General features: G+C 40.4%; 1 protein-coding gene across 1 annotated transcript in view; it reads right to left on the bottom strand.

Moving 5' to 3' along the window:
* Positions 1 to 27,166, bottom strand: part of PRKCG (protein kinase C gamma) — a 447,474-nt gene that overhangs the window by 32,451 nt on the left and 387,857 nt on the right. The window contains exons 10-13 of the mRNA XM_063436266.1: positions 20,752 to 20,883; positions 15,207 to 15,380; positions 13,054 to 13,145; positions 6,840 to 6,902 (exon numbers count right to left, since the gene is read on the bottom strand). Of these exons, the coding sequence (XP_063292336.1) occupies positions 6,840 to 6,902; positions 13,054 to 13,145; positions 15,207 to 15,380; positions 20,752 to 20,883 (461 nt within the window). The remainder of the gene's footprint in view (positions 1 to 6,839; positions 6,903 to 13,053; positions 13,146 to 15,206; positions 15,381 to 20,751; positions 20,884 to 27,166) is intronic.

Here is a 27,166-nt window from a genome sequence, read left to right as displayed (position 1 = left end):
GTTGCCATAGAAGTGATCTATTTAGATTTTGCCAAGGTGTTCAATATAGTTCTACACAATAGTTTAACTAAAATAAATTGATTGAAATAAAAATCCTTGCTCTTGGGCAAAACATTGCTAAGGATAGAGTACATAAAGTTATCAATGGTAAATTTACAAGCTGGGCAAAAGTGGTAAGTACTGTCCCTCAAGGATCAGTTTTAGGTTCACTTCTATTCAGTAGGTTTATAGATTATTTTTAAATTGAAAGTCATGTGTCAGTGTTTGCAGGTTAAACAAAACTAGGTAAGGTAATGTGAGCAGGATATTACTTTGTAGCAGAGAGATTTAGATTAGGGACTGGGCACTCAAACGGCTGATGCAATTTAATTTAGATTAAAGTTATGCACCTTGGGATGAAGAATGCACAAGCAGTTTATGCCCAAAATGGTTGTGAATTAGAGATAACAACACATGAGAAGGCAACAGTGTGCAATGTCAGTCAGCAGTTGCTAAGTGCAGTGAAATATCCTCATGCATAATATGGGGCAATAATTCTCCAGACGAAAATATAATTTTGCCTCTTGTTAAATCAAAGGTAATGCCACACCTTGAATATAACATGCAATTTTGTGTACCTGTTTTAAATAAGATACTATGGCACTAGAAAAAGTTTAGACACAACTAGCTGAAATGGAAGCAGAGCTGACTAGGATAATTTTTCCAATTCAGCAAGTTTTGCCTTGCATTTGAAATTCATCTTGAATTTTCTTTGAAATCCTGTCAATTCTCACTTTAATAAACAACCCTCCGTATGTCATAGATTTATCATTCCTTAGTCCTTTCACTTTTAATTAGTATTCATAATTTCCTTCAGCCATTTTCCTCCTCCTTATAGTTTTAGCCAAATGAATACCCTTTTTTTTAAAATGGATGCCATACAGCTGTTTGTTGTGTTACAAATTTCAATACTTCTAGAACTTCTGGTTTCAAAGATACACAGGAAATCTGATAATAATGAAAAATAAACATACTGTGTGAGTGATCTATAGATGGTATTTCTACCAGAGCTTGAATGTCATTGCTGAATTTACACATAATGGTGGCTATCTCATGTACACTTGATATCTTGTATTCAACTCTAAGCACCATTACCAGATAACCCTGCACAGTGCTCTCAGTCTATTATTGCAGAACAAGTTTAGAGTGAGCATTAGCAGAAGCACAGTAGGCTGACAGAGCTTTAAGTGCCAGTAGAGTCTCACTTTGTCAGACCACTCAAAATAGAGTTGACACAAACCAGGGTAGTTTGCACACCAATTACTCTTTGTACCATAACTACCACAATGAACTATAGTAATTATGATGCTTCAAGTGCCCCTTTCTGTCACCTCACCATATAATCTATCTTATACAGAGTGGTTGCTGCACCCACGCTTTGCTGCCATCATGTTGTGGTTTTATTGCTTTTAGCCGTACACAGTCTCAGAGCTAACTTTTCTGCTCTGGTTTTTATTTTTATGATATTACAAAGTATCAATATATTCCAAATCAGAGACAGGCTTACCATTTAGTGACAAAGCAAATGCTGGAATACATTACAGAAAAAGAGATTATTTTTTTTTGTATCATAGTCAGAGCTGCATTCTACAAAAAGGTTTTTAACATAATGGAAAAAGCAATACTATTTCATTATGGGAGGATAGACCATTTTCTATTGTAAAGTGAATTACCTTATGTGGCTATGCAGTATTCTACATTTAGTGGTTTATCCAATACAGGGAAATTGAAATTAGTTTGATCATTTTATTTCGGTATTAAATTATTAATATAACATTAATACTGAATAATATAACATATATAATATTTTTTTTTTCTGAAAACATTAACGTTGTATAGCTATTGTATAAATAACACATTTGTTTTCCTGGCACTATAGGATGCCTTTAAGCTTAATTCAAAAACTTCCTTTTTTAGATTGGTACTAAAGAATAGTGCAAATGTCTGCCCCCCAGCCCCCTTTTTGTTCCTATAAGTTTGGCGTGTTTTCTGGTTGTTGGTTGCTTGTCTTTCTTTATGTCAGAGCTAGGCAGTAGTCCTGGCAAGCAAATGGAGCAAGAACCCAGGAATCAGGCTCAGGGAGGCTCTGTCTGCTGTTGAGCCTAAGAAGGGCAGGAGTAATAATGAAAAGCAGCCCTGTAAAAAAAAATACTATACCCCCATAAAGTGCTGTGCCAGCATAGTGTGCAAATATAGAGGCAGAAAAAATAAAATAAAATTGAAAACTAAAAACTATTACTCAAACGTGAAAGAAAACACTCAGGGCTTCAATTTATTTTCAGTAGGAGTGCATTTGCATATAATCAATGCTTTGATCCAACTACCTTAGTATATTAAGAAAAGTTTGGTAATGGGACTGAAATGGTGAATGTATGCTATTGCACAGCTGTAAAGAAATTATGTTATCTTGTTTATTTTGAAGTAATGAGAGTGTGCTTTTTTCCTATAAGAAAGCATTGGGAGGTTATTGTGCATGTGTGACAAAACGCTGCTCTGCACCGCACCAATCAGAATCTCCTCAAACAAATGCATAGAATCAATGCATCTTTATAGTGAGTGTTCAGCCTCTGTGTGTCTTTCCCCACAGCCCCTCTGTGTGTCTCATTCTCCACTTCCCCAGCCTGTCTGTGTGTCTGCTTTTCCCATTTCCTAGTCCCCTCTGTGTCCCAATCCCTCTGTGTGTCTTTTTTCTCCCTAGCCACTCCATGTGTTTAATTACCCCCACAGCCTCTCCATGCATCTCATTACCCCCCCCCCCCCCCCCCGGCCCTTCATCTGTCTCATTATCCCCCCAGCCCTATATGTGTCTCATTCCAACCCCCAGCATTCCATGTGTCTCATTCCATCCCCCCACCCCTCTATGTGTCTCATTAGCCCCCCAGCTTTTCCACGTGTTTCATTACCACCCAGCCCTCCATGTGTCTCATAGGCCCCCAGCCATCCATGTGTCTCATTAGCCACCCAGACCTTCTTGTGTCTCATTAGCCCTGCCAGCCCTATCCATGTTTCTCATTACCCCCCCAACCTCGCAATGTGTCTCATTAGCCTCTCCATGTGTCTCAATAGCCCCACCCAGCCATCCATGTGTCTCATTACCCCCCAGCCTCTCCATGTGTCTCATTAGCCCAACTCAGTCCTCCATGTGTTTTATTCTAACTCCTTCAGCCTTCCATGTGTCTCATTATCCCCGCAGCCCTATATGTGTCTCATTCCACCCCCCCAGCCTTCCATGTGTCTTGTTCCCTTCCCCAAGCCCTCCATGTGTCTCATTCCATCCCCCCCGCCCTCCATGTGTCTCATTAGCCAACCCCATCCTTTCCATGTGTTTCATTACCCCGTAGCCTTCCATGTGTCTCATTAGCCCCCTAGCCCTTCAATGTGTCTCATTAGCCTCCCGGACCTTCTTGTGTCTCAATAGCCCCACCAGCCCATCCATGTGCCTCATTAGCCCCGCCAGCCCATCCATGTGTCTCATTAGCTGCCCCCAATCCCTCCATGTGACTCATTAGACTCTCCATGTGTCTCAATAGCCCCACTTAGCTGTCCATGTGTCTCATTAGCCCCTCACAGCCCTGGTGGGCCAGTCTGGCCCTGGCCTAAGGAGATGGAGCAGGGATGGTGCAGGAATTTGTTTTTAATTATCTGTCTGGCAGGAAGACACCCCATCTCCTGGCAGGTTCTAACAATGTTGAAGTCGGCTAATTTTGATAAAGCTGTGACAGTTTCCCTATCCACCTTAATAATAACTGTAATGTCTTTAATGAAGGTGTAACAGGGTTTTTAGTTAAGCTTTGTGAATGGAGGTGGTTTTAGGTTCTGGGCTCATCAATTATGTGTGTAAACTAGAATAAATGCTTTTAGAAATGAATCTATGCAAATAAGATATTTTTTTCTTGTTCTACATTCCATTTTAGTTGCATACATTTATGTCTCCTAACAGTTCTCAGAACAGCCCTGTCCCTGGACATACCCCCACTCAAACCCCTAAAATTAAAATGTCTCTCTTTGTCAATTTGAAATGTTGGGAGTTGTGGTGTAAGGTTCTGTGTTTGTTTAAAGGTGAACTGTAACTGTACTACAACACAACTTAAATGAATACAATTGGCACCAAAATAAATTTTGCTTAAAGGAACACTATAGGGTCAGGAACACAAATATGTATTCCTGACCCTATAGTGTTTAATCCACCATTTAGGTGGCTTGCCCGCCTTAGCCCCCTTAGAAAAGGTGAAAACTCACCGTATTTCTAGCACCGCACGGGTCCGTCGATGATGGCCTCGCCGATGATGGCCTCTATGAGGAAAATTAAGCACTCATGCAGAGCGTCGAGATGCGTAGCGGGAGTGCTGCTTACTGTGCAGCACTCCCCCAGGAAGCACCTCCAGTGGCCATCTGAGAAGTGGCCACTTGGAGGTGTCCCTATGGGGCAAAGTAAACACTGCCTTTTATCTGAAAAGGCAGTGTTTGTATTAAAATGCCTGCAGGCAATGATTATACTCATCAGAACAAATACAAGTAGCTGTTCTGGTTACTATAGTGTCCCTTTAATGAAGCAGCTATGCTATATAGCTCATGCTCTTGTGGTTTCACTGCTCAGTTCTCTGCCACTTTGTTTATATAGCCCTAGTCATACCCTAGTCAAAACCTTAGTTTTGGTTAGAAAAAAATAAAAATAAAAAAAAAATAATAACAACCAGGCCCCCTTAGCCACATTTTCCTTTTGGGGATAGGAACACAGCAACTATGAATATAATACATTAAAAATAAAATGATCACGGTTACATGTGTAGCACAGTAAAGCAATTTACGTTTTTTGGGGGGGGTATCTAAACTTACAAATCCTCATAAAAGTTACCAAAACAATAATTATGATATAACAGTTCTTGAGAGGTGTCAATGTATATAATCTGAGTGTTGTGGTTAGGGTTTAAGGATACATTTCATGCTGTTTCATGCTCTAGTGGGAGAACATGAATAAGGTAGCCTGGTGCTATTAACCCTAACATGAACATACTCTCATCACTGTAACAGGAGGTTAACGTTCTAACTGTAAATGCATTCATGGCTCTTTAGGTCTCTTTTCAAACGTTTAGTCATATTATCATTTTAATTTCAATATAATATTCCTCACTTCTGTTGATTGTCTTTAAAATAACGTTAACTTACTAAAGTAGTTTTGGTGTTTATATCGTGTCCCTGCATTCTCACTGCTCAATTCTCCCATTTTGGAGTTCTTTCGCTTTGTGTATGCATCCTTAAACACACAGCTGTGACTTACACAGTCTTCCTACACACTTCCTGAAAAAGTGGTCTAAATGTTTAGCTTTTCTTATTGCATTGTGTGCTTTATTTATAATTTCTTATCTCATGCTAGCACAACTCCCATCAGTCCTGCATTTTGGCAGGACAGTCCCTATTTTAGGGTCTTGTCCATCCATCCTGCCCAGCCATCCCAACCTTGTTTGCTGCTGTCCTACATCTGGGTACACCAGTTCTAAGGCAGCACATTGAGAGCATATATTTAGACTCTCTCATGCTGTCCAGCTAGCAATAGGACCATGCAGACAGCACTTCAGCAGTGGTCTCTGCATGGTCTTAAGTGTTGGGGGTTGGCCAAACAGCCTGCCATAAAGCCAACACATTATGGCCCTCACCAGTGACACATGTTGCATCACTGGCCCCCCTCAAATTCTGTCTGCCATTGTTTGAAAGTATGTGCTAAAATCTGCTAGAGCCTGTAATAGTCTCCTATGAGTGATTGAAATGCAATTAACAGAGCAGGAGATACAAGCTAATTAGCAAACATACTGTGCTGTAAGATCTGATTGCAAATTTAACTTTTTTTTTTAATGGAGCCTATGTAAGTGACAGCCAGAAGACAGAAGATGTGTTGCTAGGCATAAACAGAAACAAAACTAATTTAAAGGGATTCTATAGTGCCAGGAAAACAAAGCCGTTTTCCTGGCGATAAAGGTCCCTAGAGCTCCCCCTCCCTCGGCGCAGAAGAGCTTAAAACCCCTTCAGTCACTTACCTGTATCCAGCGCAGATGTCACTCAGCTTTGGGTCAGGTTCTGCCCACTCTCCACCGACAGTGGCCACGGTCGCATTAGGATTACCCCGCAGGAAAGCATTAATTGATAAATTATTGTTATTATTATTGGCATTTATATAACACCAATTTATTCCGCAGCGCTTTACAATATTATAAAGTAGGAAATTTAAACAATAAATGAGACAATTACAAAATGTTACAGGATCAATAGGATGATGAGGAACCTGCTCAAAAGAGATTACAATAACTATAAACTAAGGCATAAACTAAGACCAGGGGAAATTCTGGCGGAAGTAGGCAAGCTATTCCAAGGAATGAAGCATTTTGCAAGAAGTCCTGCAAGTGTGAGTTTCGCAGTAAGGCTACAAGCAGAAGACAGGAGAAGGTCACTAGCAGAGCGGAGTGGCCAAGAAGGGGCATACCTACAAATTAGTGAAGAAATGTTGTTTGGGCTAGAGTTGTTTAGAGCTATATAGGTAAGGGTTAGCATTTTGAATTGACCCCTATAGCTTACAGAAAGCCACTGTAAGGATTAACAGAGGGACAAGGTGTGAGAGGAGCCACGGGAGTGAAAAATCTAATTATGTATAGTTAAGTTAAAATAATGGATTTTGCTAGGTGCTTTACTGACTTACCATATAAAAAGTTCATGCTATGCATTGAGCATAATGATACAATAATGATTGATGTATTCCAGATGTTTATAAACTTGTTATCAACAAACAAATGCATTTTGATGATGCATACCTGTAGATAATCCCTTTGTTGTGGAGGAAGAATAGTCCAATGGCAATCTCAGCAGCATAGAACCTGCGCAGAGGTATGATATAATCAATGGCAGGAATAAATGTAATTAAGCAAGATAATACTTAAGAGATACCTAAAGAACTGTTATTCCTCTGCGGGACAGATCTCCAGAAAATGTCCATCCTGTATGTTCATATGCTTTAATAGCACACTACCATTTAAGATATATTAGAATGCCACAGAGCAATGTGCCCATTTAACTAAACACTAAACAAGTGCATAACTAAGAAGCCTATATGTTCCCCATGCACTTCTCACCCCATGGTTAGAGGTGAAAGAGGGTGACCACAGAGCCAACTCTTTAAAAATGGTCATATGTCAAATAATCCTCACCCCTTTTAAGAATAGACTTCTTGTCTGTATTGGCCTTGATGTGAGTAAATATATAAGGGTTTGATTTCAATAAATGTCAGACCCCTAATACTCATGATTAGAGAAGTCAACTAATTTGTTTTTTTTAATTCTGCTTGTTTGTGTTGTTTCTTTTTAAATGTACCCTGATATTTATTACTGTGTGACTTTAGTAAAATAATAATACCATTGGATAAAACATAACTATGAAATTAAGAAATCTGAACATAAAAATATTGTTCAAATAAAATTTTATGCAAAAATTACATTTGTAATTCACATGTATATATTTCAGAATTACACAGAGAGAACTTGGCACCCTGTGAACAAAGCACCATCAAATATTTAATCTAGCTCAAAGAATACAAACTTCTATAATTCGTAGAAAGCAACCACATGTTGAAGTTAGATATCTCAAATGGACATGGTACTGCAATAATGAAATCATGTTCCACTCCCCTACGTTTTAGTACTTTTTAAAGTCTTGCACATATTTGAAGTCATTCCATTTTCAGGCCCATTTTTTCTCCCTTCACCTGTTTAAAGGGTCACTCCAGGCACCCAGACCACTTCTGCCCATTGGAGTGGTCTGGGTGCCAACTCCCACTACCCTTAACCCTGCAACTGTAAATATTGCAGTTTTCATAAACTGCGATATTTACCTTGCAGGGTTAACTCCTCCTCTAGTGGCTGTCTACTAGACAGCCACTAGAGGGCACTTCCGGGTTTCTAGCACAGATTTTCTGTGCTATAGTGTCGCTGGACGTCATCACGCTATGTGAGGACCTCCAGCGTCACTAAAATCCCCATAGGGAAGCATTGAAAGCATTTTTTAATGCTTTCCTATGGGGAGGTCTAATGTGCGTGTGCGGCATTGCCGCGCATGCGCATTAGGTCTCATCCGGCGGCGGCCATGCATGTGCAATCAGTCTCCCCTGCCAACATCATGCGGCAGGGGAGACCGATTGCACATGCGTGGCTGCCGCCCGGTGAGACCTAATGCGTGGGCAGACCCTGGACCAGCAACCTGGGGTGGGGGGTGGGAGGGAGAGGGGACCTGGCACTGGAGTGTCCCTTTAATTGACACACTTTTGAGTTTTCTGAATATAAAACCACCTCAACCTTTAAATTTCACCTAGATGTTGATATTGATTTTCAACAGCCATTTAATCAAGGGGATATTCTCAAAAATGCTGCAAACTTGAGTCATAAAACACCTGCAGATTAAAGATTTAGCTACACATAATATACATTTGACCAGAGAATTCAGTCACCTATTAACCTTGCTGACTTCTCTAACCCCTGACCACGGAATGGACTTGACTACTCTTTTTTTCTACTTCTGCAAAGATAAGTTACAAAACCAATTTATCTACTCTTCAGGCTTCTGTATTAAAGGAACACTATAGTCACCTAAATTACTTTAGCTAAATAAAGCAGTTTTAGTGTATAGATCATTCCCCTGCAATTTCACTGCTCAATTCACTGTCATTTAGGAGTTAAATCACTTTGTTTCTGTTTATGCAGCCCTAGTCACACCTCCCCTGGCTATGATTGACAGAGCCTGCATGAAAAAAAAACTGGTTTCACTTTCAAACAGATGTAATTTACCTTAAATAATCGTATCTCAATCTCTAAATGGAACTTTAATCACATACAGGAGGCTCTTGCAGGGTCTAGCAAGCTATTAACATAGCAGGGGATAAGAAAATCTTAATTAAACAGAACTTGCAATAAAGAAAGCCTAAATAGGGCTCTCTTTACAAGAAGTGTTTATGGAAGGCTGTGCAAGTCACATGCAGGGAGGTGTGACTAGGGTTCATAAACAAAGGGATTTAACTCCTGAATGGCAGAGGATTGAGTAGTGAGGCTGCAGGGGCATGTTCTATACACCAAAACTGCTTCATTAAGCTAAAGTTGTTCAGGTGACTATAGTGTCCCTTTAACTTTAACCCTAAACGTACCTGCAGTCTAAATCTCTCTGTGATTAATAGCCTGTGTTGCTTCCTAACAACCTGCCTGCTATTTTTTGTACTCTGCAAATCTACCATCCTTTTTTTTTTGCTTTTATCTGATTACTTCTTTTTGATACCTTCAACTGTGATTTGGATAAGGAATTCAATAATAAGGAACTTTGTTCAGTTTTTTTATATTTCTAAACCAGGTTAAATCACAAAAGGAGGGGCGGGGCCTGGATATCATGGCGGCTGGACGCACCCCGTCTACCCCATGCAGGGGAGGACTGGGATCGTAGGAGCTCCCACGTCCGTGGAAAGAGGATGCTGGCCTACAAACCGGCCTGGGGCGAGAGGGACGCTCGACGGAACCACCCGAATGCTGCAACCTCCCTAGCACCCGTAATGCAGGACTTTCGATTTCCTACCTCGGGCATTGGTTCAATGCAGGCAAGCTTCTTGCAGCCGCACCGTCCTTGGAGTCCTGACCATAAGCGGCAGCTGACACGATGGGACTCACACACACTAATGCCAGCTTCACCGTAACTCCCCACATGATTGCGATCAATAGCAGCCGAATATTTCTGTTAATGGTCTATTTTAGACTTGTCTGTGTTTCAATTGTTAAGTACTACCTCTGTGCCTCAGATCTACCTACACATTAGCCTACCACCTGACATGAGACACATAACACATATAATGTATAAATCTTTAGCTCAGCATGTTTAGAAAGGCTACTACTGAAGAGCCGAATAGGCATAAGCAGATGAGACAGCCAGGCTTAGCAACTAGCCGAATCTTTGTTAAAATCGACACCTATTTCACCTGTATTTCCACAACTTTACTGAACCATCTTGTTTAAAATATATAAAAATGTGCTAGATAATCTCATACCCCGCATGTTAAGCGAGGAGAAAAGCTTGAGGACTGCTCTTGGGGCACCCCGAGCCTGCATGTAACTTTTATTTGCACTGCAAAAATAAAAAATTTAAAAAAATAAAAAAATCACAAAAGGAATAACATTTGCAAGTAAGTTGATTTTTTTCAGTTCAAATCCATTTAAAAATATATTGCACCTTTCAGATATGTCTGCATTTGTGTTCCTTTAACTCCGTAAGGACCGCGGATGTACTAGGAATGTCCGACAAAAACAGTCCTTAAGGACAGCGGACGTACTGAGTACGTTGGCGGCAAATATATTACTTACCCGATCGCTGCCATTCCCCAGCCAGGATTGGTGTTGCTTCCGGTCTGGGGGGACTGCCTGACAGCCCAGACAGTTCCCCCTCTGCAAATTAGGCCCCCGCAGGCCATATGATCGCTCTGAAAGAGCGATCACCTGGACACAATAGGCGTCCATAGTGCTGCCTACAGAATGACTGCCTAAACTGAAATTTGCATTTGTGTTCCTTTAATTGAAACCCCTAGTATTCCAGCGCTCCACTACTTTTCACATGTGTCACACTTATTATCTACTGGGTGTTGCATTTGGGGAGCTCACCTTACACATGTGTTGTAGAGCTGCTCTTTTTGGAAACTTTATATATTGAAGCAATTTTTACACACTAATTTAAAAAAAAAAATACAAAAAAAAAATGATATATCTTTGTTTTTGCCATGACATGACATTGCGGTACATCTGTGGTATAAAGGCTTGTGCAAAAGCCAAACTTGTTTTATATACCTGCACTTCAGTGATTCAGAAAGGAAAAGTTTTCATGTTATGATCTGCTTTTTTGTAGTTTGCCTGGTCGCAATTTGTCATGGTTTTTTATTTAATTTTTTGTTTTAATTGTCAAACAAACTGAAAATCTGAATAAATGAAAAGTAACCGTAACATAATATCACTGCGCCACCGCTATGTCGTTAAGTGACTATTTGTTTTATAGATTTGTTCAACCTTGCTGTATCTACTAAACGGCAATGTTTTAGAGTGTGGGGTAAAACTAATGGACCACTGCATCCAGACCACTTCATTAGAAGTAGAAGTGCCTTTAATAATTATTTTGTCAGATGCTCCACATATCCGGAAACTACAAACGTGGATCAGGCCCCACTAAATTTGCAAAGAACCAATAGAGACCAGTTCGGTTTTAGACCCGTACCTATTAGTGTCATTAAGAAACACCTTAATAATCTAAAAATAAAAAAACAATCTGGACCTGATCAAATCCCAGCAATGCTGTTGCAGCTCAGTGCACCGGCAATTTCTAAGCCTGTCACAACCCTAATTAACAAATCCTTGGTGTCTGGATACATACCCAAACTTTGGAAGACTGCGAGAGTACTGCCTATCCATAAAAGTAGTGACATTACTTTGGTTTCTAACTATCACCCAATATCATTGCTAGAAAAATGCATCCATATGCAACTATGTGAGTATTACCAACAATCTAACTATCTGACCCCTGATCAATCAGGTTTTTGCCTGAATCACTCCACTACCACTGCCCTCTTAAAAGTTTGCAATGACATCCAAACTGGCATGGAACAAGGAGACCTAACTGGAGCTATTTTCCTTGATTTTGCAAAGGCCTTTGACACAGCAGACCACGACATTCTACTGCACAAACTAAGAAACTCAGGTATTGGTGATCATCTGCTAACCTGGTTTCAATCATATGTATCGGATCGATCACAATATGTGTCCATTTTGACAGTGACTCCCTCCCTCTCCTAGTCACGTGTGGTGTTCCCCAAGGTTCCATTCTCGGCCCTCTACTATTCACAGTATTTATAAATGATCTGCAAATCCTCAAATGTACACATGTACGCAGACGACACAGTAATCTATGCAAGCAAATACGATCTACCGCAGCTTGAGGCTGTGCTCCAAGCGCAGTTCACAGAGGTAGAAAAGTGGATTGCAAAAAACAAACTCTTCGTAAACACTGACAAAACTGTCACAATGATCTTTGGAACAGTACCTAAATTACACAAATTACAAAATTCCCACCTATCCATCAAAACTAATTCAAATAGCACACTGACTGCAGTCCACTCTTTTAAAAACTTGGGTATGCTGTTAGACCCCAATCTATCTTTTGGCCTCCACATAGAAAAACTTGCATCCAAACTCTATCCAAAACTAGGTGCCCTGCACAGAAACAAATCCTGCCTAAGCCCTACAATAAAGGAAAAAGATTGTACAGCAAATGCTGATGCCAATCATTGATTATGGGAATGTAGTATATGCACCTGTACCGCAAACCCACCTTAATAAACTCAATACATTGTATAACTCGTTCTGCCGATTTGTGCTACAATATAATTACAGGACCCACCATTGTGACATGCTAAAAGAACTAAACTGGCTGTCACTGGAATCCAGACGCACCCTTCATCTTTCCCTAGCTTTTCCCACCTCCTATAACCTCCGATCCAGTACCAGCACTTTGTTTAGTCTTCCTTAACACAAAAAGAAACCAGCTTGATCCTCCTTTTCCTACAGAGCACCACAATTATGGAACGACCTCCTGCACACTTTCAAATATTCCCCAAGCCTAAAGCCCTTTAAGAGATCCCTCTATACATCTCAAAACAGAATGCACCTGTCATGGTTGATTATATATTTTGTACCTGTTCTATGTTAAATTTTGTATATATTATTTTTGTATTTTATTGTACCCTATTGTATCAATGCAATGTTTTGTGGACCCGTGACATACTTGAAAACGAGAGAAATCTCAATGTATCCTTCCTGGTAAAATATTTTATAAATAAATAAATAAATCCTGGGACTCCTGGAACTATAATCACGTCAATCAGATGAAATGGTTATAGCGCTTGTCCCTTTAATTCAATCACATAAAACATGTGTATGATACAAAGACAGATGTGTGGCTTACATAGCATGGGGCTCCTTGAACTTGCCAACCTGTTGTATGTGGTACATGAGATCTCCTCCATTCACATACTCCATAACAAAATACAGACGATCCTAGAAGTAGACAAGATAATTATTTTTCAAAATCTGCAACAAAATATGATTCTAGTACTGTATATATAGGCTTGTAATTACTTTTTGATAGTATTAGAATTATATTTGATCTTTTCGTTTATACTTCAGCTATGTATATTATGTCTTGTTATATCCATTCATGGCAACACATGTTTAAAACAAAACCATAAGTACAATAAAGAGGAAAACAAATAAAATAGTTATTAAACTCTTAGATATAATTTGGCACAGAGGTGCACATTACAAGATTGTAGTAACATTCAGTGCCAGTCACAGTTAAAATTGGTATATTTTTATTGCCTGAACAAGGAGACTTACGTGCTCTGTAAGCAGATATACATATCATTTTTACCTTTAATATTGCTAACCTTCAGTAGGATTAAAACTATTGAGGAGGATGAGGGAGACCACTTGTCTTAACAGGCTGGACTTGAGCAGCAACTTTGCAGATACATAAAACTAAGCATATACACTTAGATATGCTTGGAGACAAACTTTGCAGCAGAAATGTTTGCATTAGAGGTCTAATTGAAGACTGCAGAACTCCCACACTTACTCCAAAGCAGGCCAAGCAGGTCTTTCTGGATGGAATGTTTTGTATACCCAGGGCACCGCAAGCCCCCGTCTTAGCACTAGGGGATGTATTCTTAAAATCCTAAAGTGGCCATTATACGTTTCTCTGTAAGCTCTTAACCCTTTCACTGCGCCAATCGTGTATATACAATTCACAGGGTATGTTTCCATGTGTATACATTTTAACAATTGCAAAATAAAACAAAATGTGTTTGCAATTGCTGTCCTGACATTAGATAGTTACATAGGCTGAAAAGAGGCTTGCATCCATCACGTTCAGCCTTCCTCACATATGCTTTTGCTGTTGATTCAAAAGAAGGTAAAAAAACAAACAAAAAAAAAACAGTATGAAGCACTTTCAATTTTGCAACAAATTAGGAAAAAGATTAATTCTTGACCCCAAAATGGCAGTCAGAAATCTCCTTGGATCAAGCAGCTATTACCCCACTAATTAGAAATTATATCCCTGTATGTTATGTTTTTGCAAGTATTTATCCAATAGCTGTTTAATTCCACATCCTTATACTTCTAGGTCTTTCTTTGTCTTAGATTAAGTTTCCTTTCTTCCAGTCTGAATGTGTGACCTCGTGTCCTATGTATAGCCCTGTTTATGAATAGATTTCCAGATAATGGTTTGTACTGGCCCCGAATATATTTGTATAATGTTATCATATCCCCTTTGAGGCGCCATTTTTCTTAACTAAAGAGATTTAAATTTTTTAACCTTTCTTCATAACTAAAATGCTCTATTCCTTTTATCAATTGTGTAGCTCGTCTCTGCACTTTTTCTAGTGCCATGATATACTTCTTTAGAACAGGTGCCCAAAATTGCACAGCATATTCAAGGTGTGGTTTTACCAGCGATTTATAAAGAGGCAAAATTATATTTTCATCTCGAGAATGTATGCCCCTATTTATACATGACAAAACCTTACTGACCTTAGTAACTGCAGATTGACATTGCATATTGCTGCCTAATGTATCGTCTATAACAATTCCCAAATCCTTTTCATGTATTGGTATCCATAATTCACTACCATTTAGGGTGTAAGTTGCTTGTGCTTTCTTGACCCCAAAGTGCATAACATTGCATTTCTCTACGTTAAATTTCATCTGCCATTTTAGTGCCCAGTCCACCCCGTAGAGCCAGTGCTACAGTGCTGGCTCTATTGAGCGCATCTGCTGGTGGGGAGATCTGTAGAGCTACTTTCCTGGCTTTCCTCTTTTTACTGTGCAGGTATGCACCTCCAGCTCATTACAGAGCATTGCAGCTGCTCCATCCTGGTCAAAGAGGTGGCAGTGCTGTGCAGCTAAGCAGTTGGTCTTCTCCAGGGAACCCACCCATGCCCCATCCATGCACAAAGTGGGACATCATTACATTTTTTTATGTTATCCAATGTGCATACATTGAGTCTAATTATCATCATTCTAACAAAATGGAATTAAGAGTATCTTATTAAAACATACAACTGTTTGGAATGTTGAATGAAGTTGTGTGAGGAAGTGAGGTCGATCATTCAAAGCCAACACTCGTTTCTCCACCATGGTACACTCCACATCATCATCTTGAATGATCACATCCTTTTTCAGGATCTTGATGGCATAAAGTTCATCAGACCCCCGTCTCTCTGCCAACATTACCTGTGGGTAAACAAAATGTTACCTTCAAATTTATTTAAGCACCAGAATGCTCTACTGCATGAGCTTAGTACCAATGACATATTGATATCGTATATATTTTGAGTTACTTACTGTTATACACAAAGGTAGCTGATATGTTTGTTTTCAGTCTTACTCTGTAGGCCAGGGGTACCCAACACAATCCTCAAGTACCCCTTACCAGTCCAGGATTTAGGGATTTTCCTGTTGTGGCTAAACTGTTTTTTTCTTCTAAAAACACCTTAGACACAACTGGGTAATCCCTAAATCGTGGACTGTTATGGTGTACTTGAGAACTGGGTTGAGAACCACTTCTCTAGGCAACCACTTAACACTTTGTCTATATGGTTCTTATTTGCTAACTGTGGTACCTACCAGAGCTGGTCTGGCCAGATAAGGACTCTGCAATATACCTAGAAACCAGTGTTCTAGTGCCAACTTCAACAGGTCACCACAATTTACAATTACAATTTAAAAAAACAAAACAAATATTTTTTACTAAATCTGCTACCTGTTCCGACATATACCTTACCGAACCGACTCTGCCATCTATTCGCTCCTTGTGAGTTCCTCTGTATGAGTGACCTTTAGCCACCACCACCACCTACTGGGCCACGTAACCACGACATGTACTGGGTCACAGAGTATGAGCTAGTCTATATATCGTTTTTTTCTCACTTCCCCTTTACTCACCTGTTATCACAGGTTTACCCCTCCTTGCTGTAAGTCTCCTCCTACATGTTACGTAGCATGCTCACTCCTGCTCAACAAATACATCTGGTGATAACCCAGTCAAGTATACCACTCTCCTATTCCATCACATTATCTCTGCACTCGACACATACTCAATGCATGTCTAAGGTCGACATTAGTCACTTCTCTTGGACAAACTTAGTTAACATTGGCATCCTGAACGACAATTGGGCTCTACACCCTAGTGATGTATAGTATTAGCATTCTCCACTACTGATTAGATTATGAAAATTGTGACATATAATGTGAAAGACTTGAACTCCCCAGGGAAACTGAGACTGCTTCTACAAGATCTCAAAAAATTTCATGCAGATATAGCGTATATCCAAGAGACCCACATCACTAAACCTCGTACTCCTGCGATTTATGCTAAATATTTCCCTGATCAATTCCACTCTCTTTCTTAGAATAAAACTAAAGGGGTCTCTATTTTTATACACAAGGACATAGCCTTTACATCACTTACACAATGCATAGACCCTCAAGGAAGGTACGTGATCTTGGTGGGATTATTTAACAATGTTTAAAATATTTTAGTTTCAGTATATTTCCCAAACTCAGAAACTAAAAACTTATCTTCAAACCTTTCTCCTCAAAATTGAAGTGTACCACCAGGGAGGACTAACATTATGTATTTAATCCCCTTCACTAGATTCAACGGTCATACTTGGAATACCATCTTGGGTCCCCAAGGGATCAGCCAAGGACTTGCCAAATTCTATTCAAAATTGTATAACCTGCACAAAATACAGACATATCTCTACTCGATTAAACTCCCTAGATCATCTCCCGACCAAAAGATGGCGCATACTCAACCTATCCCACTAGACAAGACCCTAACGGTGATTCGCCAGTTACCCCCTGGAAAATCCCTTGGGGCTGATCGCCTCTCCAATTTATATTATAAACAATTCTCCTATATTTTGGCACCGCACCTACTAAAAGTGTACCGTTTAGCGGCTACAACTGGCACTTTACCATCTGAAATGTTACTTGCCATGATAGTAATTATTAATTCAATGCTTTCCTATGGGGAGGTCTAATACACGCGTGCCCTTGGATGGAGGAGGTGGCAGAGCTTCGAACCAGTGCCGAGGGGCATCGGGGCTGGGATAAGATAATTAAATAAAGGGTTTTCAACCCTTTATTTACTGGGTAGGAGGGAGCGCGAGGGAGGAGAGGGGCAGAGGGATCAGTAGTGCCTGGAATACAGCTTTGTATTCCTGACACTACAGTATCCCTTTAATTTAGGGAGGCATGTTATGAGTCAGTCGCATTATCTTTTTTGTTATTTTCTGTTTTTTTGGTTCTGAAGTCACTACATGAATATTCAAGCATGAACAAACCTCTAGAAGAATAGCACATCTATATAAGTTACTCTTGAGCAGGGGTAGTCAACCTTTTAATACCTACTGCCCACCTATGTATCTTTGTTGATGGTAAAATGTCCTTTCCGCTCACCGGTGCTGCAGTGACAATTTTTTAGCGCAAGTACAGACATTTTTTAAGAAATAAGTTGTTTTTTTAAAAAAATATGTACTTAAATGTATCTTTATGTCTGCTTTATGCATGTTTATACATGTATAATTTGTATTTAATGAATTTCCGCATCTACATCGATGCAGCGCCTTTTAGTACGTGAGCTGCTAAAATTGAAGAAAAAGACATTAAATGTGAAAACAATAAAGTTTATTGAAATTACCTTTAACTGATGATTAATGAGATGCTTGAGGCTGATGCTGCGAGACTAAATATTTTATATCTGGTTCAATTTTTGTAAGGAACAAACCGCCCACCGTGAAAGCTTTAATCGCCCACTAGTGAGTGGTAGGGACCAGGTTGACTACCACTGCTCTAGAGTCTCAGACATTTGTATATGTAAGCTGACTACACTGGCTAGGAACTAAGTATGAATGATTATTTTTCTTTCCTCAAAACATATTCAGTTTACTGCCTTTCTCGAAAGTGAAGATTTATGCTTACCCCTACTTTCCACTAGGAAATGCATAGATTTAGTATTGCATATAGGGGAACCAAAACTGTATAGTGTAATATGTCCAATAAAGTGAGGGTGAATATGAGAAATTGAGAAAGCTCATCTGTTTAGCGAAACCCGTCTCAGATAGAAGAACAAGCCTGTGGACATTTGCATTGTTTATTATTTAGTTTTATTTGATTTTTAATTGTTTTTAAAAGTTAATAAATTTACTTTTATTCAATTTATCAAGTCCTTCTCAACATTCCTTCTACTTCCTACATGCTGGCACATCAGCTTATATTTTCAGAACCAGGTTCTTTTGGGTAAAGCTAAATATTATCTGTATGTGTTATGCATATATCCACATTATCTGACTATTTTACACTAGAAGCTGTGCCTTTTTTCTGTTTTATTTGAGCTTATTTGACGGGATACCAGATGAGGGATAGTGTCACCTAAGTACACTCCTACCAGTGTGATTTGAGCCTTTCCTGTTTGTGAGTTATCCAATTATTCGCATGCTCACCCTATTTTATTGGAAACAGAGGTGTAACTAGAAATTACTGGACCCTGGTGCAAAAATTGCCCCCCCCCCCCCCCCCCCCCTAACATGTGCCTCCTGGCCTCCACGTGTCTCATTCGTCCACCTTGAGGTGTAACTAGAAACTACTGGACCCTGGTGCAAAAATTTCCATGCCCCCCCCACCCCCACCCATGTGCCTCCTGGCCTCCACGTGTCTCATTCGTCCACCTTAGCCTCTCCATATATTCAATTCCCCCCTTGCCCCTTCACATGTCTAATTGTGATGTTCCCCCTCCCCCTTCATCATGCTTTCCACCCTCCACTGCCCCTCCATGACACTCTCCCACCACCATGATGCTTGCTCCCCTCCCCAGACCCTCCATCATGCTCTCCCCCCTCACCAGCCCCCCCATGATGACCCCCCCTTCATCATGCTTTCCCCCCCTCCCCTGCCCTTCCATGACGCTCCCTCTCCCCAGCCCCTCCATGATGCTCCCCCCTTCATCATGCTTCCCCCCTCCAATGCCCTTCCATGATGCTCACCCTCTCCCCAGCCCCTCCATCGCTTGCCTCCCCCCCCCCCCCTCAATATGTTTCACATAAACAGTTGGTTTGGTTATGGTATCAGGATTGCCCTGATGCTCTCAGCCAATGAGTATGGCATGCACAACTGGGCTTATGCTCTCAGCCAATGAGTATGGCATGCACAACTGGGCTTAGTTCAGTGGAACTAATTGTAAGCTCCTTGCAGAGGAGATGGCAAAGGGTATCTGGGTATATCCAGGTTAGTTGTCAAACTGTTCTTGAACACCAACTTACACCAAGGCAATCCTGGTACCAGCACTGGTGGGATGTAGTGGTTAGAGTGTGTTGAGTGTTCCTTCAAAGGAATACATTATATCCTTCAAAGGAATACATAAATATATTTTCAAGTCACCTATTTTTTTGTATTATTATGCTTTCCTTCCCCTTTTAATTAAAGAGAATTTAAACTTGCCTTCATTCTACCCCCAGGACTCCTTGCTGCAACCTTATCCACCCACAGTGAAATCATCAATGATGTTTTACTGATGATCTCTGTACCGACCAATGATTCTCACAGAGAAACATTGGTGGCATAGGGCACACCATCATGGCTCACCACTACAATTCTTAAAGAAAAATTCACTTTTGATTTGAACTCTAGGTTAAAGCAAGTGGGGCAGGTAATCCTCCCAACTGTCTAGCTGACAGCCAGAAGGTGTGACTAAGGTGACTTATAAAAGTGTTAATTTCTGGTAAAAAATTGTTACTTTTAAAAAATAACCATGTAGGGATAGGCAATTAACCCGTATGTGCTTTAGTAGTGTGAAATATTCCTTTAAGAGCAGCACTGGTTGAAAAAAGACTCTCTTTGCATTTAGTTTGTTACAGATTTTTTTTTATTATTATTATATATAATCTTTTTAGAACTTGCATTGTTTTACTGAGATGTCTTCAAATCTGTTCACCTGACAGTGATATATTACATGCTTTGCGGCACTCTTAATTACAAAGTATGTAGAGAAAGGGTGTAATTTTGTGCAATAACTTAACACAATTCCCTGTAATCGTCATTGTTCCCTTTTCTCTTCAGATATATAACATTTCAAGTAATTACTTGTGGTAGTCGTATACCATACTATTTGCATAATAAATGAGTCACCTCTTTCTCTTTAATGCCATATTTGTTCACAGTTGGAATCTTTAGAGGTGACAAATTGGAAAGCTATATTAATTAGCCTGAGGCTGTGGGAGTGGTCGGTGGCCTATTTAACCTTTCACTGTACTCCCTAATTCTTTGGCTAATTTTGATTGATGCTCTCTGTTAATAGCCTGATTGAGCCTGCAGGAGCCTCCTATGTGTGATTAAAGGTCAATTAACAGACCAGAAGAAAAATAACTCTTAACATCTGACAGAAACTTCATCATCAAGCTAAAGTTGTTTTAGTGCTTAGAGTATCTGTTTTAGCCTCATTTTGTAATTCAGGTTTGATTTTCAAAGTCTGGGTTTAGTGAATAACCTAGTAAATCTTTCACCATTATACCCTGCATTTTGCAAGCATACATTTGCTCCTCACCTTTCCAAAACTTCCTTTGCCAAGCACCATAAGGAAGTTAAAATCAGAGATGTGAAAGCGACTGGTACCAAAGAAGCTCACACGTTTGGAATCCGTGGGACTTGGACTAGGACCTGGACCTCGTCTTACTTTCTGCAGTACAAGAACAATTTAAACAAACAACATATTAAATATGTTTCTGTTACCACATGCCATGCTTATGGTAAGGATACGAAGAAATTTTATTAATAGGACTGATATCAACTTGACACCTGGACATGACAAGACAATCGGAACAAGACAGAACATAGTAGTACTGAACAAAGAGTACTGTTTAACACCTTATAGACAGTTAAAACAAATCTGAACCACTACTTAGCACATAATGTGGCTTTCAAATGAGTATAATAGAAATCTGAAGACTTTTTTTTCTCAATTTAAAGCATTGACTAAACTTTCAGCAAATACGGACTACACTTGTATCTAGAAACACAGCTTAATTCTTACGATCATCCGAAAAGGTGATTGTGTACAAAGTACAACTGTGCCTCCAACCTGCAAATTTGAGAATACCAAATGAAATGCATATGTGACGGCACTAGTCTGATTTCCTGGATTATTTTTCTGAACTGGGTAAGGAAAAAAGATTATTTAGAGAACGCAAGATAATGTATCACAAACCCAGAGATAAACAAAGTATCTCTAGCGATTTACTGAGGAACCAAGGCAATTAGTGTTTCCTAATTAGTGATCGCCAAGATCTCTGTACACATACATCCAACTAACTTTGGGACATTGAAGTATTTATGCATTGCCATGGTTTTGGTATGGATTTAAACATGTCTAAAGGTGTTTCTTTAAAGAAAAACTAAGCATTCTAGAATAGAAACGCTCTAATAGGTCCTTAATATTCAAAGAAACACTCTGAACACCATTACCACTACATCCAATACAGAAATTTGTTTCAGTATTTTTCAATACTTAGATTTATTTTATAGTAACTACTAAATATATATTTTATCCATTCTTTGTTTAATTGAGGTTAAAGCAGTAAATTACAAGGAATGCATTGAATGTTTGGATGGATCCGTAGGTACATTAACAAGTGTGACATAAGACATCCGTGTACATCATACCTCATTTTTAATGTAATAGACAAGTTTGGGTAACTACTACATTTTTGACAGTTTTATCCTTACATAGAATACATTTCCTTTGATTTTAGCCTTAACTGCCCCTTACTAACACTTGTATAAAAAGAGGCAGTTTCTGGGACTATGACTATATCCTTTCATATCAGTAGATTAGGCTCTGTATTGTGACAAAGCATTGTTATATAATCTGACCTTTATTTTCACTGTTGGAACCCAGGACACTGGGGTTGTAACTGAGAAATGCATATAGTGATTACACTGCGTTGGAAAGCAATTATGTTATTGCATAATATGTTATTTATATATTTATTTTATCTCCTCTACACTGTATGAGAAATCTGTTTCAAAGCTGGAGGATGGTTGTTGCATAGCAACGGAGACCAATTTATAGGGAGAAAAAAAAAACAAGACCAAATGATAACAGAAGAAAAGAATAAAAAATATATAATTTGTCAGCAGAGATTAAGATGTCCATTTTGTCAAGACTGCTGTGCTTTTGGTAACGATTTCAAAAGCCTGATATCAGACACAAAAAGGTTAAAGAGGGTGAGGAATGAGCTAGACAAGGGGAGGGATGAGAAAAAGACTAATTTATTTTGATATATGGTATATGTTTTCTGTATTATAACAGAAACCCATTCACCAGTTGTCGGGAAGAGGTTATACATACTCATTTATATGAGTCATCTGTTAATGTAAGTCAACTTTTGTCTACATTTTTGTAGTGACATGTATGCACTGTGTGCAGATTTACCACTGTTCTGCTTGGGTTGTGATACAGAGTAATTGATGGACTGAGGATATATATATATATTTATTTATTTATTTCCAGGTCCCAGCACTCAATGTTCCCAGTCTTTTTGTGCTATGGTGCACAATCTCCAACCAAAATAAATATACCTAGCAGAGAGCACTCTGGAGTCTTGGTAAAGTAAATTCAAACTGCTGCTTTATTAAAGGACCACTATAGTGCCAGGAAAACAAAGTCGTTTTCCTTGAACTATAGCGCCCTGAGGGAGTCCCCACCCTCAGGGTCCCACTCCCGCTGGGCTGAAGGGGGAGGAAGGGGGTTAAACACTCACCTTTTTTTTTTTTTACCGGCGCTGGGGACTCTCCTCCCTCTTCCGATGTCATCGGCTGAATGCGCATGCTCGGCAAGAACCGCGAGCGCATTCAGCCAGTCCATAGGAAAGCATTCTCAATGCTTTCCTATGGACGTTGGTGTCTTCTCACTGTGAAATTCATAGTGAGAAGCACGGAAGCGCCTGTAGCGGCTGTCAATGAGACAGCCACTAGAGGCTGGATTAACCCTAAAGTGAACATAGCAGTTTCTCTGAAACTGCTATGTTTACAGCAGGCCGGGTTAATCCTAGATTGACCTGGCACCCAGACCACTTCATTAAGCTGAAGTGGTCTGGGTGCCTATAGTGGTCCTTTAAGTAAACACAGTGATTAACACCATAGTCACGTTTCAGTCTATGCAGACTTTTTTCAAGACCATATATATTACATTTTATGTGTAGTAATTTTTGTGAGGAATAAACTAGAACTTGCATAAATATAACACATATAGTTAATTCTGGGGAGAGGGAAGCTTGAGCTGGAGAGGAATAAGGGGAATTGAGCTTGAGAAAGGGAGACAGAGCTGTGGTGAGAGGGAGATGGATCTGGAGAGAGAGTGGTGGAGCTGGATGTGAGACGTAGATGGGTTTGAGAGGGAGTTTGAGCTGCGTGTGAGAGGGAGCTGGTAAGTAGAGAGGGAATTGGAGACAAGAGAAGAAGCTGAGATGAGAGGGAGATGGAGCAGGGGAAAAGAGGGAGGTGAAGTTGTGGGAGAGAGAGAGAAGTGGAGCTTGGGGGAGAAAGGGTGGTGAAGCTTGGGTGGAGAGAGGGTTATGGAGCTAAGGGAGAGTGAGATGGAGCTGGAGAGAGGAGGGTGGAGCTGGATGTGAGATGGAGCTAGAAAGGAGAGAGAACGCTGGAGAGGAGAGAAGGAGAGAGATGAAGCAGGAGTGGGAGGGAATGGAGCTGGGGAGAAAAGGAAGTGGAGCTTGGGGGCGAGGGAGGTGGAGATTGGATGGAGGGAGGGAGTTGGAGCTAGTGGAGAGGGAGATGGAACTTGAGGGGGAGACAGGGAAATGGAGCTTGATGGGAAGAGAGGGAGATGGAGCTTAGGGGGAGAAATGGAGATGGGGAGACGGCATTGACCACAGCTCTTAGTGCTTGCAAGATGGTGGTGAAATTGAGGCCCAGTCCTTGAACTGTGCCAACATTTCTGATGGCAGCCCTGGATATACTCCAAATGAAAAATTGCATTCATTTAATTATACATTTCTTTATTCGGGTATATCTAAAAACAGCTTGAAATGCTCCAGTTCTCATGTCTGCTGCCTTTGCAAGCCCTTACCTTCTTCCCCTGCCCAGACTTTCTGTGGTTGTGCAATCACAGACATTCCAAGAGAAGGTTTTGCAAGGCAGGCACTCTGAGCAATTGCTGCCTTTTGAGTTCAGCTTAATTGAGCTTACCAAACCAGGAAGTAACAGGACTTATTTGCTTGAAGACTAGGGGGTGTAACCAGGTTAGTTTATAAAAGTGTCAATTTATATTGAAATCTGCACTTTTTGAAAGATGAAAAAACACAGGCACTCCCTGGACAATTAAGAATGGAGGAGTATGACTGAAATCAAACTTCAGAGTTGATTAAAATCTAAATAAATATAAATACTGGTCTTGTAAGGTTTTTCAGCTTTTATGGCCACTGGTTTTAAAACACCTCCCAAGTGTCCCTATTTAGGAAGGACAATCCCTATTTTGAGCACAAATCCCTCAAATCCTCCTAATGTGTCTCTTTTCTAGTAGCTCCATATTGTTAGCATGTATGATTATATAACAGTGCTCCACAGCAATAATACTCATAGTCTCAAGGGCTCTCCTGAGATTGGTTCAAGCTAAAAAATAGTGTTACAATGTTTCAAAATTAAGAGTGAAAAAAGGGGATAGTTGGGTAGGTCTTGCCAGTCGACAGCACAAGGATGCCCTGTTTCCCCAACTTCTCTACCTGTTTTGTTATGGTATAAATGATGGTAGTATGGTATTGGTTGTTTCTTTATTCTTGTGTGATGTTTTTTCTTTTTTTTCTGTGTTGTCACAGTGGTGGTGCCCTTGCCAGCTCAGAAAATATATCAGAAGCCTAAAGTCGGCTTGAAGAGTCGTGGTCAGCGTGAAAGCTGAAGGCAGAATGTAGACTGCTGTGGACTCTGGTTAAAGTAAATTTATATCTGTCTGCCGGCAAGTTGGGCAGTTAAATAAAGCTGTGGCATAGGCCCTATTTAACATTAAGATTTTCATTTTCTATATCTGGATGCACAGTATTTTGGGGGCATAGGTACAATATGTCATACGTGTTTTTTATAAGTTAAAAGTGAATAAGGTTTTATTATTGTGTGCTGCAGTCACTCTTTTCAGCGAGCTAAAGTGCTTTTAGGGTACCTTTAAGTGGCAGTGGTTAGCAGTACAGACACTGCACTAACTATAACCTCAAGTGTCACACTAGGATGAATGAAGCAGGCTAACTACCACTTAAAGTGTCCTAGCGAGTCAAGATCATTCACACCCTACCCCACCTCCCCCCCCCCCCCACCCACCCCAAAACAAATTATGTTTATTTTTACAAAAATTATAATCTGGGAACCTGATCGTACACTAGAATCGATGATACCTTGGCAACCATCTATCTCACATTCAAAGTTATTTCAGTAGCTGGCTAGGCTGATACAGCAGTAAGCTAACCCTTGTTTTTTCACATTAGAATCAATGACACAGGCTTCCTCCAGAGGCGTAACTAGAAACCATGGGGCCCCGGTGCAAATATTGCCCCCCCCATACATCTACCCCCACCACCCCTCTATAAGTCTACTGTCCCCCTCCCATACATGACCCCCACACGCACACACACACATGCAGACAAGCAGGTACAAATGCAGACACACACATAGATGCGCACACACACACACACACACATACAGGCACACTTATACATAAACACACATACACATACATACAAGCACACATACAGACCCATACATACATACAAACACACACACATATAAACACATACACACACACATACAAACACACATACATACAAACACACACAGAGACACATACATACAGACACACAGACAGAAACATACACACATACAAACACACATATACAGACACATACAAACAGATACACATACAAAATGTTTTAGTCACCCTCCTGTTTCCTACCTTTTAGGTGCAGGAAGGTGACTTTCCCTGGGGTCCAGTTGCTCGGCCTGATGGGAGTCAGAGTTCCCACTCTGACTCCCTCCTCTCCTTCCTCCCGCGCATATCTCTCTGATTGCTGGGAAGAAGTGACCAGGGCTGTCACTTCCTCCCAGCGCTGATGTCATGTCAGGGGGCCCAGTCACGCTGTTAAAGCACTGCAGCGCTGACCAGGCCTACTGGAAATACATTGCCATCGGGTCGCCCTAACAGCATGGGCCACTCGATGGGCCACTTCAATGCGGCCCCAGCGGTAAAACCACATGGGTCAGGGGCCGCATTACTTAGCTGCGTTACTTAGCTGCCGGGCACCGCGGTCGAAGGGGTTCACAGGGGCGGCCTGGCCCCCTGGATGTGATGGGCCTGGTCCCAGCTGCAGCCCTTGCAACAGCAGTAATTCTACCACTGGTTACCTCTATCATCCACACAGTAAAACACACCATTTTTCTGCTGTTCTCCCTCCCTCAGTAGTTGTATGTGTATTGAAAATTCCTGTCTGGAAGTATAGATTGTTTTACTCCTTCTCCTTTTTTCCTTTATGTGACAAAACCCACTATTTTGCCTAACCCGGAGCTGCTCTTTTCCTCAGTTCGCTGACAAGACAAACAAATGCTACCTATGAGCCATGGGAACCGTTCAACAGTTTATTCGCATGGAACTCCCCAAATGGACTGACTGCTAGCACTAAAACTCTGGAACTGTGTTGGGCAGACGCCTCCTGAGCGGTCGGTCCAAACTTAACCCCGGTGGCGATTCGGCTGTGTTTGTGGGATCTAAGTGCTATTTGGGCAACTTGGGTGCTCAGATCCCAGCTATCCGGGGATGTAATAATTGTGGGGGTTCCAATGTATATAATGTATTTTTATGTATTTTGATATTTTGTGTAATTATTGCGTAGTCATGGTGACACTGTAATTTGGGGATATTTTGTGGGCGTGTTTGCTGTGTCCCTATACTGTATAAAAGTGGGCCA

Source organism: Pelobates fuscus, chromosome 11 (assembly GCF_036172605.1).
Source record: "Pelobates fuscus isolate aPelFus1 chromosome 11, aPelFus1.pri, whole genome shotgun sequence".
In the NCBI taxonomy this organism is placed as follows: domain Eukaryota; kingdom Metazoa; phylum Chordata; class Amphibia; order Anura; family Pelobatidae; genus Pelobates; species Pelobates fuscus.
Note: the sequence above shows the minus strand (reverse complement) of the source record. Positions and strands in the feature narration are given on the sequence as shown.